This window comes from Lycorma delicatula, chromosome 8 (genome assembly GCF_047948215.1).
Source record: "Lycorma delicatula isolate Av1 chromosome 8, ASM4794821v1, whole genome shotgun sequence".
Taxonomy (NCBI): domain Eukaryota; kingdom Metazoa; phylum Arthropoda; class Insecta; order Hemiptera; family Fulgoridae; genus Lycorma; species Lycorma delicatula.
Window position 1 is genome coordinate 84,342,686 of NC_134462.1, and position 17,208 is coordinate 84,359,893.

The window sequence follows — 17,208 nt, forward strand, 5'->3', positions numbered from 1 at the left end:
TATGGACTATATATTGTGTCTGTTACATTACATTGGCATGCTAAACGTACTTCTTGAGAAACTTGGAATACAAATAACATTCTAATGGTACCAGGAGGAGCATCTTCCTTCCTGTTGTGTGACACTACTTACTCGTTACCCGCTTGTGTAACTTGATTGATAAAACGATTGCAAAAATACGTTTCTAGAAGAAATATGAAATTAATTTGTCAAATATTGGTTTAAATGATTCATTTGTTAAGAACTCTTATTTCAAAATGAAATTGAATTTTACCAAAAATGATTTCAAAAAAATTAATCAATTAATTAACTGAATGATAAATTTTTTGTTAAATTAAATATTAAATAAATAAATATTAATATTTTCTAATATTTTTTAATTTTATTTGTGTTCTAATATTTTATTCTATTTAATTAAATACATTTAAAACGTAATAATAAAATCTAAATTATAAATAAATAATCAAACAATCCGCATCTGATTTGAGTCAGTATATATAATTATTTTTACCTTCCGTTTCTTTGCAGAAAGGCTTACATTTGTTTATTTCTTACAATTTCTTTCCAAGTACGTTTATATCTGTACAGATCTACATATCACTAAAGTACAAGAGACATGATCGAAGTTGTTTCTCTGAGAGTAATGATTATTTACTCTCAGACAAATTAGAGTATAACACAAAATTTTCTGGCACAAAGAATTTGCTCCACACAAGCGCGCGCTGTGTGCGTGTATTTTTATTTTATTTAAAGAGATGTGAAAATTAGCAAATGATCCTATCTAGAAACGATCTTTTTTATTTAATTTTTTTAGAAAACCTCAAACTTTCAAACCTCAAACCCAGGGAGGACAACTGATCAATTTTTGATCAAAATGATAGGGGTTATCAGATACAATTTTAAAGGGCATTAAAATAAAATTGATGTCAAACCTTCAGGCTACGGTAACCCTAATCAAAATGGCGGCCATTTAATGTTTGAGTTGCTCCCAATGAGGGTTTGGAGTTTGGTAATTTCATATAGAAATGGATTGTTTTGATGTATGAAATCAAATTTAATCTTTCAGTGTTTAATTATTAAACGATTATTTAAGGATTGTCATATTTTATTAATATATATATAATATATACAAGAAGACAAGACAGTGAGAGAGAAAGAAAGAATGTGAGAGGGAAGCGAGAGAATGTTAAACATCTGTTTGAAGGCTTAGTCACATGCCAATCTAATAGGAAAAGCTAAATTCGTTTAAAAAATCGCCCATGATAGGCCATTAAAAGATGAATTAAAAATGTATCCTTGACCCTGATGATAAAATATAAACCTAAAACGAGCACAGGAAGCAGGAACATAAAAATTAATCGTACCTAGCAAAACTGATTTACCAATATTTCCTTGGATAATACTGCGAAGAAAAATAATAGCAACTCGCTCCTTTTTCACTATCAAACAGGGATTCTATACGAAGAGAGTAAATAAAAATAAGAAAAACTAAAGGAAAAATTATTTTACATTTTTAATTACAAACAGCTTATTCTTAAACAAACAAATTTAAATTTTGTTCTTACAAAGGAATTTTATAAAAGTTTATCTTCGTTACTTTTGTAATTTTGTGTGTGACGTAAAAAGGAAGAATATAAAAAAAACTTTTATTGCCAAATAAAACATATGGGTACTAGAAGATAATTTCAAATCTGAAACAATACCCAGAGCTTTATAAACAATCAATTCTCTAAACATAACGTACTAATAATAATAGGTAATCTAAAATGTAATGAGCGATTTGCGCACGAGATAACGTTAGCTTCCCAAATCTCAGAGTATAGAAAACCCACCAGGCTGGTCTAGTGGTGAACTCGTCATCAAAAATCAGCTGATTTCGAAGTCGAGAATTCTATGGTTCAAATCGTAGTAAAGGCTGTTACTTTTTGGATTTGAATAGTAGAACGTGGATACCGGTGTTCTTTGGTGGCTGGGTTTCAATTAACCACATATCTCAGGAACGGGCGACCTGAGGTTGTACAAAACTACACTTCATTTACATTCTTACAAATCATTCTCATTCATCCTCTGAAGTAATACCTTAAGTGGTTCCGAAGGCTAAACAGAAAAAGAAAAAAAAGAATATAGGAAACACAGTCGGTCAGGTCGAACGTCATTTGACAGTTGGCAGTTCAAGCTAATACAAGTGAAAAAATATTGGAGTTTTTATATTCAGAAGTAAGGTATTGCGCCATAAAGATGAGTGAGTGAATTTTCCGCAAAACTGCGCTATATTTTACAATTTTATTTCGATAAAGGCGTAAATGTTGTGCAAGACCATGAAGAAATTTGTTAGTTTATAGGCAAGATACGTTATTAAAAGCAACAGGCAAAAGATGGTTCAATGGTTTTCGTTTTGGAAAAACGAAAACGGTATGGTCCTTGCAGTGGGCGACCAATCACAGAAAAAATGAATGATATTCTGGAAAAATTCGAGGAAGACCGACATGTAAGCAGTTATGACATCGCTAATGATTTAAAAATCCATCACCAGACAGAGTTAAACCATTTGTAGAAAACTGGCTACAAAAAGAAGCTCGACGTTTGGGTGTCACATGATGTGACTCAGAAAAATTTAATCATTGATTTCTCTCTACGAATCTCTACTGAAACATAACGAAATCGATCCACTTCTGAAGCGGTTGATTGGGAGTGATGAAAGTGGATAACCTACAACAACAACGTGCAAAAAAGATCGTGGTCGAATCAAGGGGAAGCTCCCACGTCTGCGGCAAAGCCCATACTGAGGCCCATGATATGCTATGCGTTTGGTGGGATTGGAAGGGCATCGTGCATCACGACCTGCTGCCACCAGGCAGAACGATAGACTCAAACCTGTACTGCCAACAATTATCGTGATTGCACCTAGCAATTCAAAGAAACGGCCTGAACTAGTCAACAGAAAGGGTGTCGTATACCATGTCACAACATTAGACCGCAAAATCTTTAACGATCCGTCAGAAGTTGAGAAAACTTGACTGGGAGATTTTAATGCATCCACCGTATAGCCCCAACACCTGGCATCGTCAGACTATCGCTTGGTCTCTGCAGAACTCGTTGAATGGTGCTAGGTTAATTTCAGTAGAAGCCTGTGAAAACCATGTGTCACAATATTTTGACCAGAAACCACGGAACTGCATTTTTTATAACTCAACACAATATTTCAGCTTATGAAAAAATACCTCATTATGCTTTCGTTCCTACTTTTAATAAAATCCCGAACAATTTAAAAAAAGCTGACGATAAAGTTGTAATACTTTCCTGGTACTGGTTATTTATTCTTACATTATTGAAAAATAACGATTTATGAAAAACGTTTAAAAAATTCGCAAAATCGATATTTTTTTACTTTGTTCTGCTTTGATTCTCCCAAAATCACTTCCCAGGAAACTTTTTGTGTATATTTACTACGTTAAATCGAAGAAACTAAACAAAAAAAATTCACTGGAAACCAATAAAAATTCACTGTAAAACCAATAAAAAGCTATCTAAGATTTCTTTTCTTGGGGGGGGGGGGAGGAGAATTATGATGAAATTTTATTGTAATATTATTATTAAAAGTTTAAATAAACTAAAAGTAAAGTTTGAAAGAATTCCTAAAATCTATATTTTTAAACTTTGATCGGCTCTCCTACCCCGAATATTATCTCCAAAGAATTTATTTTTTTTTAGGTCATTTGCATTACTACTATGCCTAGAAAACATAAAAAAATTCGGTTAAAAAGTGTGCAATGTATAAAAAGGTACCTTTTTTCAATTTTTAGGGAATGATAAAATTTAGGGCAATTTTTTTTAAATGGTTAAATAAGCATGAATACATGTATATGAGCTTAATATAAAGTGGGGTTATGTTTGCAAAATTTTGAGAAAATTGATACCAAATAAACTGTCTACTCTACCCTCCGGAGACATTGATCCCAAACTTTTACCGACAAATTACCCCATATATACGGGTCTCTGGGGCAAATTTCATCAAATCGGTTTATCCAGTCAAAAGTTATTAAGCTTCAAACACGTCAACATATGTACGTACGAAGATTACCCCGCACTTTTTTTTACGGTCCCTGGGTCATGAAACGTTGAGAAATGCAAAAAAAAACCACACCCCATATATATATACAAATAAGTTTTTTAAAAGCTTATATTTATAACTCGCTTTAGGAATAATCAAATCTTGCAACTGCTATATCTTTTGATCTATCGTATGAAAATCAATGAAATTTGGTACACATATGTAACTTCAATGACAATACAGCACTACGATGTCGGAATTTGATATAACCCACCCCTACGCGCTTTAAATTTTAAAATTTAATAATTATTACATTTATTTTTTATTTATTGGTTTTTTTATTAGATATTTATATAATTTATTTTTTACTTTTCAGTGCATTTTTATATTTGTTAATATATAATATTTTTTTGGTTTAAAATTCTCAATTTCATTTAATTCTTATTTTTTTACTTTGTAGAGGGGTTTTCTAATTTGTTTCCTTTTTTTATTAATGTTAATATTAATATTAGTTAAATAAACGCTTTTTTAAAAAATTATTTTTTATACGTAATCAAATATATTTTTGTAATTTTTTATGTTTTTTTTTTGTATTTTTTTTAAGTATCAAATTTCGTGACACTTAAACGAGTTGTGGAGCCATAAAAATACTTTTATTTATCTTTACCATCGTTCAGATATAGAGAGAGACTTCTATTCATGTTCGCCACTCTATTTCAACATCATTTTTATGTATGTATAAAAAAAAATTCCTTGGTGAACTATGATAGATATATGCTGTCACGGAGTTTTATTTTATAACATCTTCTATGATATAAAAATAGAATATTAATACACATTCTGTTTCTCCGATGATAAATCCGTTTTTTATTTAAATTAATAATTTTTTTAATATTTACTTGTTATTAGTTACTTATTTAAAAAAATAGAATTTAAGTGGCATCAACTATTGCGGTCATTATCGAATGTCAACAGAATTCGATCCAAAACTACACTCATTTCTGTTAATTTCGATGATTTTCTGGAATCGATTTAGTAAACGTTCTTAATAAAAACAGCTTAAGACACTTTTCTTTATTTCATACCCTTTTGATTCCAGTATGGTTCTCCCTGATAATTTCAGGTGTGGCGGAAGATCAGGTTGTGAGAATGCAGTTTTCCGTTACAGACAAGACCTTTTAATATTTTTATTATCGATTATGATGTATTTAGCTCTACAACGTTATGTAAAAATAATTGTACAATGGATAATGTAAATGTTTAATGCGTGTTATTTTTTAATAACGTATTGAAACAAGAAAGTTATGTTTTAATTTATTTGTTCACTATTGTAAATGATTAAAATAAATTTGCACAATTACCGTCCAGATTATTATTACCTGGTGTGCAAAAAAATATATATCATTTTAATTTGTTATATCCTTTAGATGAGGTGTACAGTGCTGATTTAAGGTTAAAATCAAAGAGTAAAAGAGATAGTTTTAGTTGAACTCATGGTCGTAAATTGATTCCTTTTCTTTCCACTTGATAGTACCGCTAGCAAAGTTGGGGACTCCTGAATAGAAAGCCTTGTGTGTTTTGCAATTTGCTAAATTGAATTTGTAGATACAGTTCAACGTGTGTTCCATAGAAAGTTCAATTGTGACAATAACATTCTCAGTGGCATAATCGGTTTGAAACTACCGAATGTCTGCAGAAAGGGAAGAGCACGGGACGACCAAGGGTGTCTGAAGAAAATGTTGAAAGCATTAGGGAGCCTTTCCTGCGTAGTCCTAAAAATTCTGTAAGGCAGACCAACCGTTAACTAGGGGGGAATAATGACAGTATGAAATGTTTAAAGGAAACGCTTACATATGCGTATATGTCGTTTTCAGTGTTACAGGGTTTGAAATCTACCGAATACGCTGTGTGTACCGACTTCGTAATCAGAATGTTGCAGCTTGAAGATGACGACTTTCTGATCGTAATGTGTTTAATGAGGAGTCAACGTTTCATCTGATGGAAAATCTAATACACATAACATCCTTATCTGGGAGGTCAGAGAATCCGCAACTCGTACGAGACAGAAAGGGACTTCCCAAAATTAGATATTTTCTGTACAATATCCCGATGGAAAGTTTACAGCCCGTTCTTTTTCGCTGTGGCAACCATCATAGGAGTTGCATATTTGATATGTTGGGTACGAGTACACGGCTGTTTCCTCAGCTGCAAGATGGACCAGAGAATTTTAATTTACAACAGCGGTGTGCCTCCTCATTGGCATAGCTCTATACGCGATCTGTTAAATGATGTGTTTTCTGTAACCGTTGATCGATCGGCATGGACCTATAACAGAGCTTGTTTGCTGTGGCCTCCAAGTAGCCCGATCTGACCCATGTGATTTTTTCCTATGGGGTTTTGTAAACAAGAAACTTGTGTATGCCGCACCACTCACTACTGATCTACCAAATTTGAGCCACAAGATTGAAGAAGCTTTTACTTTTATTACCCCAGACATGCTAATTAAAATATAGGACAAACTCTCCTATCTGTTGGAAATGTGCCGACTGACAAAAGGTACTCGGATTGCATAAGGGTTGGGAAAACTCTAAGAGTTGCTCTTTCATTTTATTTATTATTCATTACTGTAAGTCATAGTTAAGAGATCTTAAATAGCTTTAAAATCCTGTTATTCTTTTTTCATACTCCCTGTTCAATAAAAAATTGAATATATATATATGTGTGTGTGTGTGTGTGTGTGTGTGTGTGTATACTTTCCAGAGAATATATTTTTAAAAGTAAGATGTTAATAAAAGATAATTAAGGTACAAAAAAAGTAACACAACACTTCTGATTTCATCATTTGAGCTTTTTAAAACTAAATATAAATATCAACCTCCACCACAGAGTGGTACGTCTCAGCCTTTCTTCACACTATAAAATTTCCATTTCATATTCTCAATTATAAGCTTCAACCTCATGTGCTGTAATCATCAACCAAAAATAATTATACATCATTTATATATTAAATTATATATATATATATTTAAGAAAACTGAACATTTTCAAGATGATTGCAGTTACACTCTAGATACATGCTTAAAAACCTTTTTAAGAGATAGATTTTGGAAGGGTGAAAATAGATTTTGCAAGTGAATAATCAAATAACACTAGCTTTCTCATTTTCTAAACATTCAAAAAACATTAATTTTGTGGTTTAACTAATTTAACTTTTTATTCAAATGGAAAAATTTTTAGTAATTATAGGGGGTTTAAAAGCTAGGCAAGCAACAAAATAAAATAGAAATATTTATCAAGTGGCGCAGCTTGTTCATTAAAAAGTAGTATAATTGTTATTCAGTCAATATTATAGCATTACTCTAGGTAATGCGATTTTAGAAATGGTTTAAATGCAAGTCTGTATGCATAAGAACTAAATACAGTACCATTCATTCATTTATTTTTTACGTTATCCTTGAAGCTCACAGTGTGGGAAACAAATAAGATTTTATAGGATGTTCCACGTCTAACATAACTACGAGTAACTTCTCAGTAAAGAACATGTTTTAAATTTAACTCTTGTTGAAATAGAGGTTAAACTCACTGACAGTGAGCATACATGAATGGCTACAACAACACTTATCAAATCATGTGTACCAAATTAAGTATTAATAAATAAAATCAAAAAATATATAACAACATTCATAAACAAAAACTCAGAGAAAATAGTTCATAAACTTTAAAAATCTGAATACCATGTAGACTTCAAAACAAATTAGCTCACATAAAACATAATGTTCCTCCAACATTAACAACATCCTTTGCCTTTTTCCTATTTAAAAAAAGACTACATCTTAGCATAGTTAATCATAATAATACACAATAATGATATTCTAAATAGACATAGGTGGCTCCCCTTATCAATCTTCCTGAATGTAACATCAGTAGTCCATTTGAATGACAACATCTGGATGATTCCAGATTTTCATATTTGAATGATTTACACCTGGCCATTTAAGTCTATATCTTACGCTATGACATCACTAAGCCCCCAATTAGATCACCTCAGTTACCTACCTATTGTTAAACTTGAGCATTCATATCTCCCAAATTGCACAAAAAATTGTTGTCATGTAATAGTAAATATCTTCTTTATAGCTTTCAGACTATCTTACTTTTATCCAATATAACCTTAAACAGTTAAAATAAAATTGAATGCTGTTGAATGCCAGTGAAAAACTGGCATTCTAGTGAGGAAATATTTTATATAATTCTTTGAATTTTGTGCATGAAAAACTTAACTTTTGAATGAATATTCCTCAAAAGGAATATTTTTATAAAGATATTTTTACCATGTTTTGAAAATCTGTTAACAGAGGCGGAGGGAGGAGTGCGAGCGCAAAGCTCGAAGGGGGGAGATGGATCCGCGTCTGGAATTTACTTTTCAACTTCTCATAGATGGCACTAATCTTACAAGACCTGATATAATGGATCATGTGTTTGATGGAAACATGGTAAGTAATATTATCATTATATAATATTATATTATATTTTCCAGACCACTTTTCAAAATTTACATTTTTGTCATTTATATTATGTTACAAATAATTCTTTATTATCTTAATTGTTTCCCTAATGTATTCTATCAATTCATTTTTAAATAAAAACATTGTAAATTAGTCATTTATAGTTGGTGAATTAATATATCTAAGATGTAAGTGCCTTACACTTTTTTATTATTGAGGTATTATTGAGTACCAATCAGGTAAATTGATTGGTTACTTGTTATACCATTGAACTAGAAAAGGTACATGATGGTCATCTACCTATAATAATCTAAACAAAACAAGTAACCTTGCAGTCAATGAACAGAAAAGGTATTCTAATCCAACTATTTGAAATGACCTGCAAAGTTTAGATGGAAGTAAAAACTGTGAAATACATTTCATGTGTTATATTACAAATAATGCATTACTTGTGTAATCAGTTAACGTAACCCAAATTTTAGCATCAAATTGTCCATCCAGCTAACCAGAAAATGGTACTTGGATTAATGAGAATCCCCAAGTCAAATTTTGAGTTAAAACATTAACTAAAACCGAAATATATTAATTTCACAATAATTCTATTTTTATTTTAAAGTACAAGATTTATATTATAATATTTTGAGAAAAAACTAATAGATAGTATGCTTAATATTTTTAAATCACTCATGTATTATTTGAGCTTATTTTCATGTATAAATTAAATTTGTTAAAACTGCATTTCTAAGAAGAAAGAAGAAAATTTTTATGAATTAAGTTATTTTTCAGATTCAATTATCATAAAAATGATTAAAAAAATATTTGTCATTATTTCTTTCAGAAGGTAAAGGTAATCCTTTATTTTATCCAGCATAAAACTTTTACCCATTAACCTCTTTCATGCTCTGTACCCACCAATCATCAACCCATTTTTAATTTTCTGGCCTTAGTATAAACTTAATATTTATATATATCCTGTTCCTTCATTAATCTTCATAATCATGAGCAGTAATCATGATTGGTAATCCACAACAAAACAGAGAAAAAGCAAAAGTTATTTTGTTACCAAGATGTACTCTGACATTATCAGTAATGAAAGAGTCACATAATATATCGTAATGTTATTTTGAATACCTATCAATTTTTATTTATAATTCTAGACATTTGGAATACAAAATTAGGTATTTTGTTAGGTGTTTTGTTTAATGAAAGAAACATTCCCAAGAGAAAGTTTTGTAAAAATCTTTCAAAAATCTAACTTTATAAATTGTTTTAAATTAATAATAACATGAAAGGTTTTAATAAATCTACTTAAAAAATTTAATTTGATTGAAATCTGTTTCATTATAGAATAATAAAACACAACATAATTAGTAGAAATAATAGCAATACATGTTTTTATTGACAAATTTACATTAATTGTACATTGTAATCTGATAACATGAAATTGAATCTCTAAAACTTTTGTTTAAATACATAAATTTTAGTTATCCTTAACTGTATTTACAACTTGTTAGATTTCAGATAAATTTAACTTAAAATAAATAAAAAATATATCCATATTTTACCATAACAAATATGAATGAAGAAAGATTATTTTAAGCATAATTGAAATGTTTAAAATATATGGATGACCAACCAGCATATGAAACTATTTTTTCTTTTACCTTGTGAGATTTAAAATTTATATTTAGATGGTTTATCAATATTTATTAATTTATTTCATATGATATATTTTATTTGATATTTCAGTTAGATGAAATCAATCAGCTATTTTTACCACATATGCGTAACAAGTTACTATGGTTTTATCAAGAAGTTGAAGAAGCTGAATCAACACCTCAAGCTGAAGTGGTAATTTTAAATTTTTTCATTCTATTATTATTTTTTATTTTTATGACCCTCAAGTTTTGTGAGGTGGATGCGTAATTCAGGGGGGATATGCATGGGGTGCATATCCGGACCCAGACTAGGTGATAGGGAAGGGAAGGGTAGCCTTCTTGGGGAGAGTCACCATGGCAACCAGGAGGGATGTTGTGATGTCTCAACGATCTAAGAAGGACCCCGTTGAGAGATCAGCTTCAAGCTGCACTCTTCAGCCACCGCACTTGGGACCAACCGAAGTAACATCTTCTAGGCGGCTACCGGTTGCTCTCAAGTCGTTAAAAAAAAAGAACTCCTAGTATCAGTTGTTACTCTTGAATTAATATTTATAAACAAACTTTTTTGAAAATGCTTTAAATAATGCTTTAATTCAAAGTCATAATTTGATCACAGATCTAGATTCATATTCTTTTTAAAAAATTAATAAACTTTTTTTATCAAAATTAGTTGTGCATGTTGAAGTCAATGTTTTAAGTGAAAAATCCAGTTTTATTGTCTGTAATTTTTTCATTAATAATATTTATAAAACTTTATTAGCCGCATGATCTGTGAACATTTGCTTTATTTTTTTATTATAACTTCAATATATTTATAGGTAAAACCAGCTGGATTGCGAGCTGTGGCTGCTGCATTACCAAAGATGCAATCTTTAAATCCTGTTCCAAAAAAGAAAAAACTATTCCTGACGGATGGATGGCAAGTTCCACTTACAGGAATTTGTATTTATATGTTCAGATTAAATACAGGCAAACAATTACCAGAAGAAGGATTTCATAAGGTTTGTAAAATAACTCTAATATTTTAGATATACAGTAGAATAATGCTACAGATGAATAACAGCATTTTCTAAAATTCATTGACTATCTGTTAATTTTAATTTTCAATGTTGTGTGGAAATTGTATTATGAATGAGAATAAAAAATCAAATACAGAATCAAACTAAGACATACTTTATGCTATTACAGTAGGACCCCGATAATTCATTACCTTTGGGACCGAGGAGCTGATGAATTAATGAAAATGATGAATTACTGAACAGTGTAACAAAAGTCGGGTTACTTAAAAATTAATACTGTATTGGCTTAACCATTATCACCCTCTTCCCATTACTGAGCGTGTCATATAAAGACTGCAAACTGATGAAACTTAACTACAGCATTCTATTGAACATTAGTACTTTATTATACAGCAACATGTATGTAGTGTACTTACATAAGTAAACCATTCACTAACACAATTTTTTATAAAAATTATGTATATACAGTACTGTACCATACTTAAAAAAAATCACTACACATACAACACTATAATACATAAATTAAAGACTAAACACAGTAACTAGGCGTATGTTACGTTATTTAAGCACCTCTATCCATAAAACTAAAACCTAAAAGGTACTGTATTTAAATTCATGTTTACATATTTACACTTTATTTTACTTTCGAAGGAAATCTGTAATCTTTTTTTGCACTTTAACGTTCCTTTGTTTTTCTAATAAATATTAGAAATAATATTTCTTTCTAATAACGGGTGAAGAATTATTGAGATCCTACTGTATATCTTAAAATGTTACAGAAGTCAGAAGGCCTGTCTAATATTAGAAGCCCATTTTTAAAAATTTAATTTCTAAGAAGTTGTTGAATAGCCTATGAATTATAGAAAGGGATGAATTTGATCTGATGGATATAATTAATTAGATAATAATTTACTATATTGATTTGTTTAGAATAACATATACTTATTTTTTTTTTTACAATTTTTATTGGTTTGATCCATGTTTACATTTTTTCTTTACTGTTCTTATCCATGTTCTGTATAGATTTTCTCATCAATATGCTTGAATTTTTAGTCAGCCATATATTTGCATTATAGATTCTCAGCTCTACATGTGAAAAATTTCTCTATTATTGCAGTTAAGTGATTCCACAAAACTGTTCCAGCAGTCTGATACAGAAATGAACACATTTATTTACTATCAGTTCTAAGAATCCACCAGCTGAAGCTTGTACAGCTTCCAAATTGTGAAACTGAAATTTAAACGTACAGTTAAACTGTCCTAGCCAAGAAGCAATATACTGGAGTCTTCATCTTGAAATCTTTCGTTTCACTTAATATACCATTGTAGACTGGGGATCCTTCTAGCATGAAATTGTTGCTGGATTGTCACAATGATTGTGGTTTACAGATACTTTAATATCTTCTTACATTGACAATTACATCCTACTTATGCTACTAATTCCACCTAGTGGGAAATCATTTGAAAATCACTGCAACCAGTTGAATACAATTAATATCCTTAACAATAGTTTATAGTTTTCTTTTATTTTAATGTAATAAATATTATATACGTATGTTTCATAATTTGCAGTTTGTAAATTATTTAAACTGGTGCTTCATGGACATATTAGTAACTCAGTATTAATAGACTTATGTTTAATAAGCTGTTATGAGATGGGTATAGCATAGGTAGAGGAGAATATATTAATATGGTTGGAAGGAAGTTTTGAACCGTAGGACTCTTCCGTGAATCAAGTAGGATGGATGACTGAAATTATGTCTGATTGTTATGGATATTATTATGCTATAGGAGGATGTATTTGTTATTTGAGCTATTCTAACTTAATGAGTTTTTATCCATTAGCCACAGTAAACAAGACTTTTAAAGCAGTCGTATCTGTGTATATGTTGTTTATTTCATCAGATGTGTAATTATTGTGAGTATATGTTTTTCAGCTATTCATTAAAAGCTAATTTGGTACTAGAACAGTAAGCATTTTTAATAATTAAAAATGGTTAATTTGTAGTTAAAATAATGGAATAAATCCTATAATTAAGTGAGAAAATTATGCTTCAAATGTCTATTTTTATATCCTGTTTTTCTTTGTATACATTTTTATTCTTTTACTTTCTGCTTGCATGCAGGATTTATTTTGTGGCATTGTGGATGCATCTAAGATAGGACTAGTCACTTCTGTGCAGAGAGTGATGGAACACGTTTTTATGGAAGCATTAGCTCATCCTTCTCCAGAAAGTGAGGAAGAAGAAGGAAACTGTTTTATGGTTAAAAATCAACTTTTACCAGGTTTAAGATCTTTCTGCAGTGCTTTAAAGGGTAAAGATTTTTAAATTAATCATTTCTAAATAAGAATTTTTCTAATAAATTTGTTGAAAATTGTAACATAAGTAATGATATGAATATGTTAAAAATAAAAATAAAATTTAAGAATATCACATAAAATTACTATGTATAAGATGTTTTTGAAGTGCAAGCAGGGTCATTGAGAAAATGAGTTTACAACTTTTTAAAAATAAATTCTGAATTTAAAAATGATCCAAATAGCAGCACTCACTCAAGGAATATCCAGAAAATTGACAGTAATAGGCACATAAAATCATGTTTTTATTAGAATTTGTTTTCACTGTTTATTCATTTAAATCATAATTCTTTAACAGCTAACTCAATCATCTTAAAATTTTAAATAAAATTACATTTACTTATTTATCAATATGCCTTTCATAATTATTTTTAATTAAGTATTTTCTTGTTATCTGACAACATAACATATTTTAAGTTGTATTGGTTAGATATTTTTGGGTTGTCAGTCATTTGACTGGATTAAAGCATTTCTCACCTCCTTTCTATTCTGTTTAATTCCATAGCCTCAATATAGTTGTTATATCTTTCTTTCTCAATTATCTCTTTTATGCAACCAAATCTTTGTCTTTAACTGTTTGTACACTCTATACTTCCTTCTAAAATCAAATTCACTTACTCTGGATCCCTTTAAACATTGTCCACCAACTACATCATTTTTTTTTTTAATCAAGATTCTGCTACGTTCTCTATTTTCCAGTTCATCTTAAAACCACTTCATACTTCACTCTATCAAACCATCTAATTATATTATTAGGTTCTTCTAGCTTCCCTAATATCTGTTTTTCAGTGTTTCACTACCAGAAATTTTACAATCTATATATGTATTATAAAGAATTTCTCTCTAATTACTGGTTAGATCATTTTTTTTTATAACTCAGAATTTTATGTAGCCTGATCATCTCTAAAACTTTTGAATTTACAAAACTGATGGTATTTTCCATTTAGGTTTTAGAAATTTTCTGAACAGAATTTTGGTTTTCTAAAATTTCTTTGGGAGGTTTGTAAAATATGAGAGAGAGAGATCAAGGGAGAGGGAGGGAGGGAGAAAGAGTAATGTAAAAGTATCTACAATATTTAAAGTATCTTTTTTCTTTTTCATTTTTTTAGACTCCATATGTACTGCATCTGTTCTACATCTTCTACAGAATTGTTGGTATTTATTGGTGGTTAAGAGGAAACAAAATAATAATAATCAAACAGTTGTCTTTATTATCAATATAAAAAAATAACTATAGCTTTAACAGGAAGTTAAGCTCATTGTGAAGGGTTGGCACATTTCATTATAGGTACTGCTATTTTATTTTCCAAATGATAAAGGTTTAGCGAATCACCCATCAAGTAGAATACAAGTAGCAGCTAACTTTAAAGTTCTTGATTTGATAACATAATTTCATAACTAGTTAGTCAAGCAGTCTCATTTAATGTTAAGTGAAAATAGTTTAATTTTATTAATAGGTTTCACATTTTTATAATTATTTTACAGTTTGTGAAGAAGTATGTGATGAACCAAATTTATTTCAAGATGATGTTACTATATTACGAAATATTCATGATATTAATGATGCTAAAGAGTTAGTAAGGCAACCAGCAGACGTTCAGATTTTAGAAGAAAGAATTAAACAATGGATTAAAAGAGTGCAGGAGGTAAATGTTATTTACTGTTACATTTTTGATTACTTTAATTCATACATGGTGTGTGATGTATGAATTGATACAAAACCACTATTATGATGTAAAAAATAATACCTAATCTGTTGAAGATTAAAGAAATATAAACAAAAATGAAATAGAATAGAGGAAGTAATAATATTAAACTTCAGTTAGTAAACTGAAAGATATCTGCTAAAGTTCAGAACCATAGGGTTAAATAAATTAAGTAGACTTCTCTATAATAAAAATCATCCTTTTTTCGTAAAATATTCCCACTATGTTTATTACGAATATTTTGTTTGTTTTTTAATAGATTAGGTAGTTTTTTTTAATAATTTGTAATTAATTCCTTTTTTTCTATTTTACAAGATTCGACCCAAAATTTCCAAGAATTCTCATACACTAATATATTTTCTTAGACCTGAAAAATAAATCTTTATTTTGATCAGTACATAAAAATGCCTTACACAGATCATGTCAATGTAAGATAAATAAATCATAAATTTCAACCATTCTATTATAAAAATTGTTCCTTTGGACTTTTATACAATAATTTTATTAAAATTTACACAATTTTAAGTATCTTTGGAACTCAGCTGGAATTACTGTATTCATTACAATTTATTATTTCTCTTCATTTTACCATGTAAATGCTACCTTTTTAACTATTTCCATTTTAGGAATAAGTAGAAAAACAGTGATCATAAAATTTGCTTGAAATTGCCTCACAAGAAATAACTTGTACATAAGTGTCGGTTCATAAAGGTATAACCAGTACTTGTTCTCATCTTACACTGTTTTTCATTTAAATATAAAATATCCGAGTAAAACCTCTTCATGAGGAGTTTCTTCAGGTCTGATAACTTGGAAGAAACAGTTGTTCTTGCACACAATCCCTTTAATAGAAAAAAAAATTATTAGTATTTACTTGAGATTGTTATGAAATAGCATATTGTTTAACAATAAGATAGGTAATTAACCATATACAAGTACATACTGTGTATTGTAATAAAATGGCACTAATGTAAAAAAAACATCTGTACTTGCATAAAATTATATTTTTTGTTGGGTAAAAGTATATTTTTATTTAATATTACTTATTTAATATTTCAGAGAGTTCTCATGGAAAGTGAACAACTGAGAAAAGAAAATGATTCTAGTGGGCCTCAGGATGAACTTGAATATTGGAAAAAACGTGGTGCTCAGTTTTCCCAAATTGTATCCCAGCTTAAAGGTTCTGAGGTATTGTTAACAATAAGTTAACTAATATGTTGAGTTATTGCTCTTTGTGATAGCATTAAAATTGTTATTCAGTTCATATAACAAAATGTTGAATTAACAATGAAATTATTTTTTTTTTTTTACATTAATGGAACTACTGTTGAAAGGCCTTTTGAAATAAATTATTAGTGCCATTTCCCGTAGTGGAGATTCTAACAGCTCTATTGTTAATGGTACACTTTAACAATGTAAAAGGTGCTCCGTTAAGGAGTATCATTAACAATACTGCTGAGCTCTACTGAGAAAAATGCTGACTTTGGAAAAACAGTTCTATTAATTTGAAAATGAGTCATTTATGGAAACAATTTAAAAATGTTATTAAATTGTTAATAATTTTTTTTCTTCTAATTTTGAATTGTTAATTGTAACATAATCCTTTTGAAGTATAAAACCATTAAAATTAATATGATATTGGAATTGAACTTATGTGTAACTTCTACAATTTGCTGCAAGTCAATAATAGGTTTTAAAGTATGAAACAACATTCATAGTAGTGTACTCGTACACTGATGCCAAGATGACATGCTATTGAACAGGATGTATATGAACAAAAGTTAATTATTTGTCTGTTTATTACATAATCTATTTAATATTATTGTGTTTTCTATTGTAATGATTCGTGATTCTCCTTTAAATTATGTTCATTATTATTTAGTTAGTTCTTTTTTGTCGCTAATTTTTAA

General features: G+C 29.4%; 1 protein-coding gene across 1 annotated transcript in view; it reads left to right on the forward strand.

Annotated features, from left to right (window-relative positions):
- The first annotated feature begins 8,412 nt into the window (after positions 1-8,412).
- The window catches only part of Dhc1 (dynein axonemal heavy chain 1), a 224,683-nt gene continuing 215,887 nt past the window's right edge, over positions 8,413-17,208 (forward strand). Inside the window, exons 1-6 of the mRNA XM_075372596.1 lie at positions 8,413-8,544; positions 10,306-10,407; positions 11,033-11,215; positions 13,360-13,549; positions 15,078-15,238; positions 16,358-16,486. Of these exons, the coding sequence (XP_075228711.1) occupies positions 8,449-8,544; positions 10,306-10,407; positions 11,033-11,215; positions 13,360-13,549; positions 15,078-15,238; positions 16,358-16,486 (861 nt within the window). The 5' untranslated portion in view covers positions 8,413-8,448. The remainder of the gene's footprint in view (positions 8,545-10,305; positions 10,408-11,032; positions 11,216-13,359; positions 13,550-15,077; positions 15,239-16,357; positions 16,487-17,208) is intronic.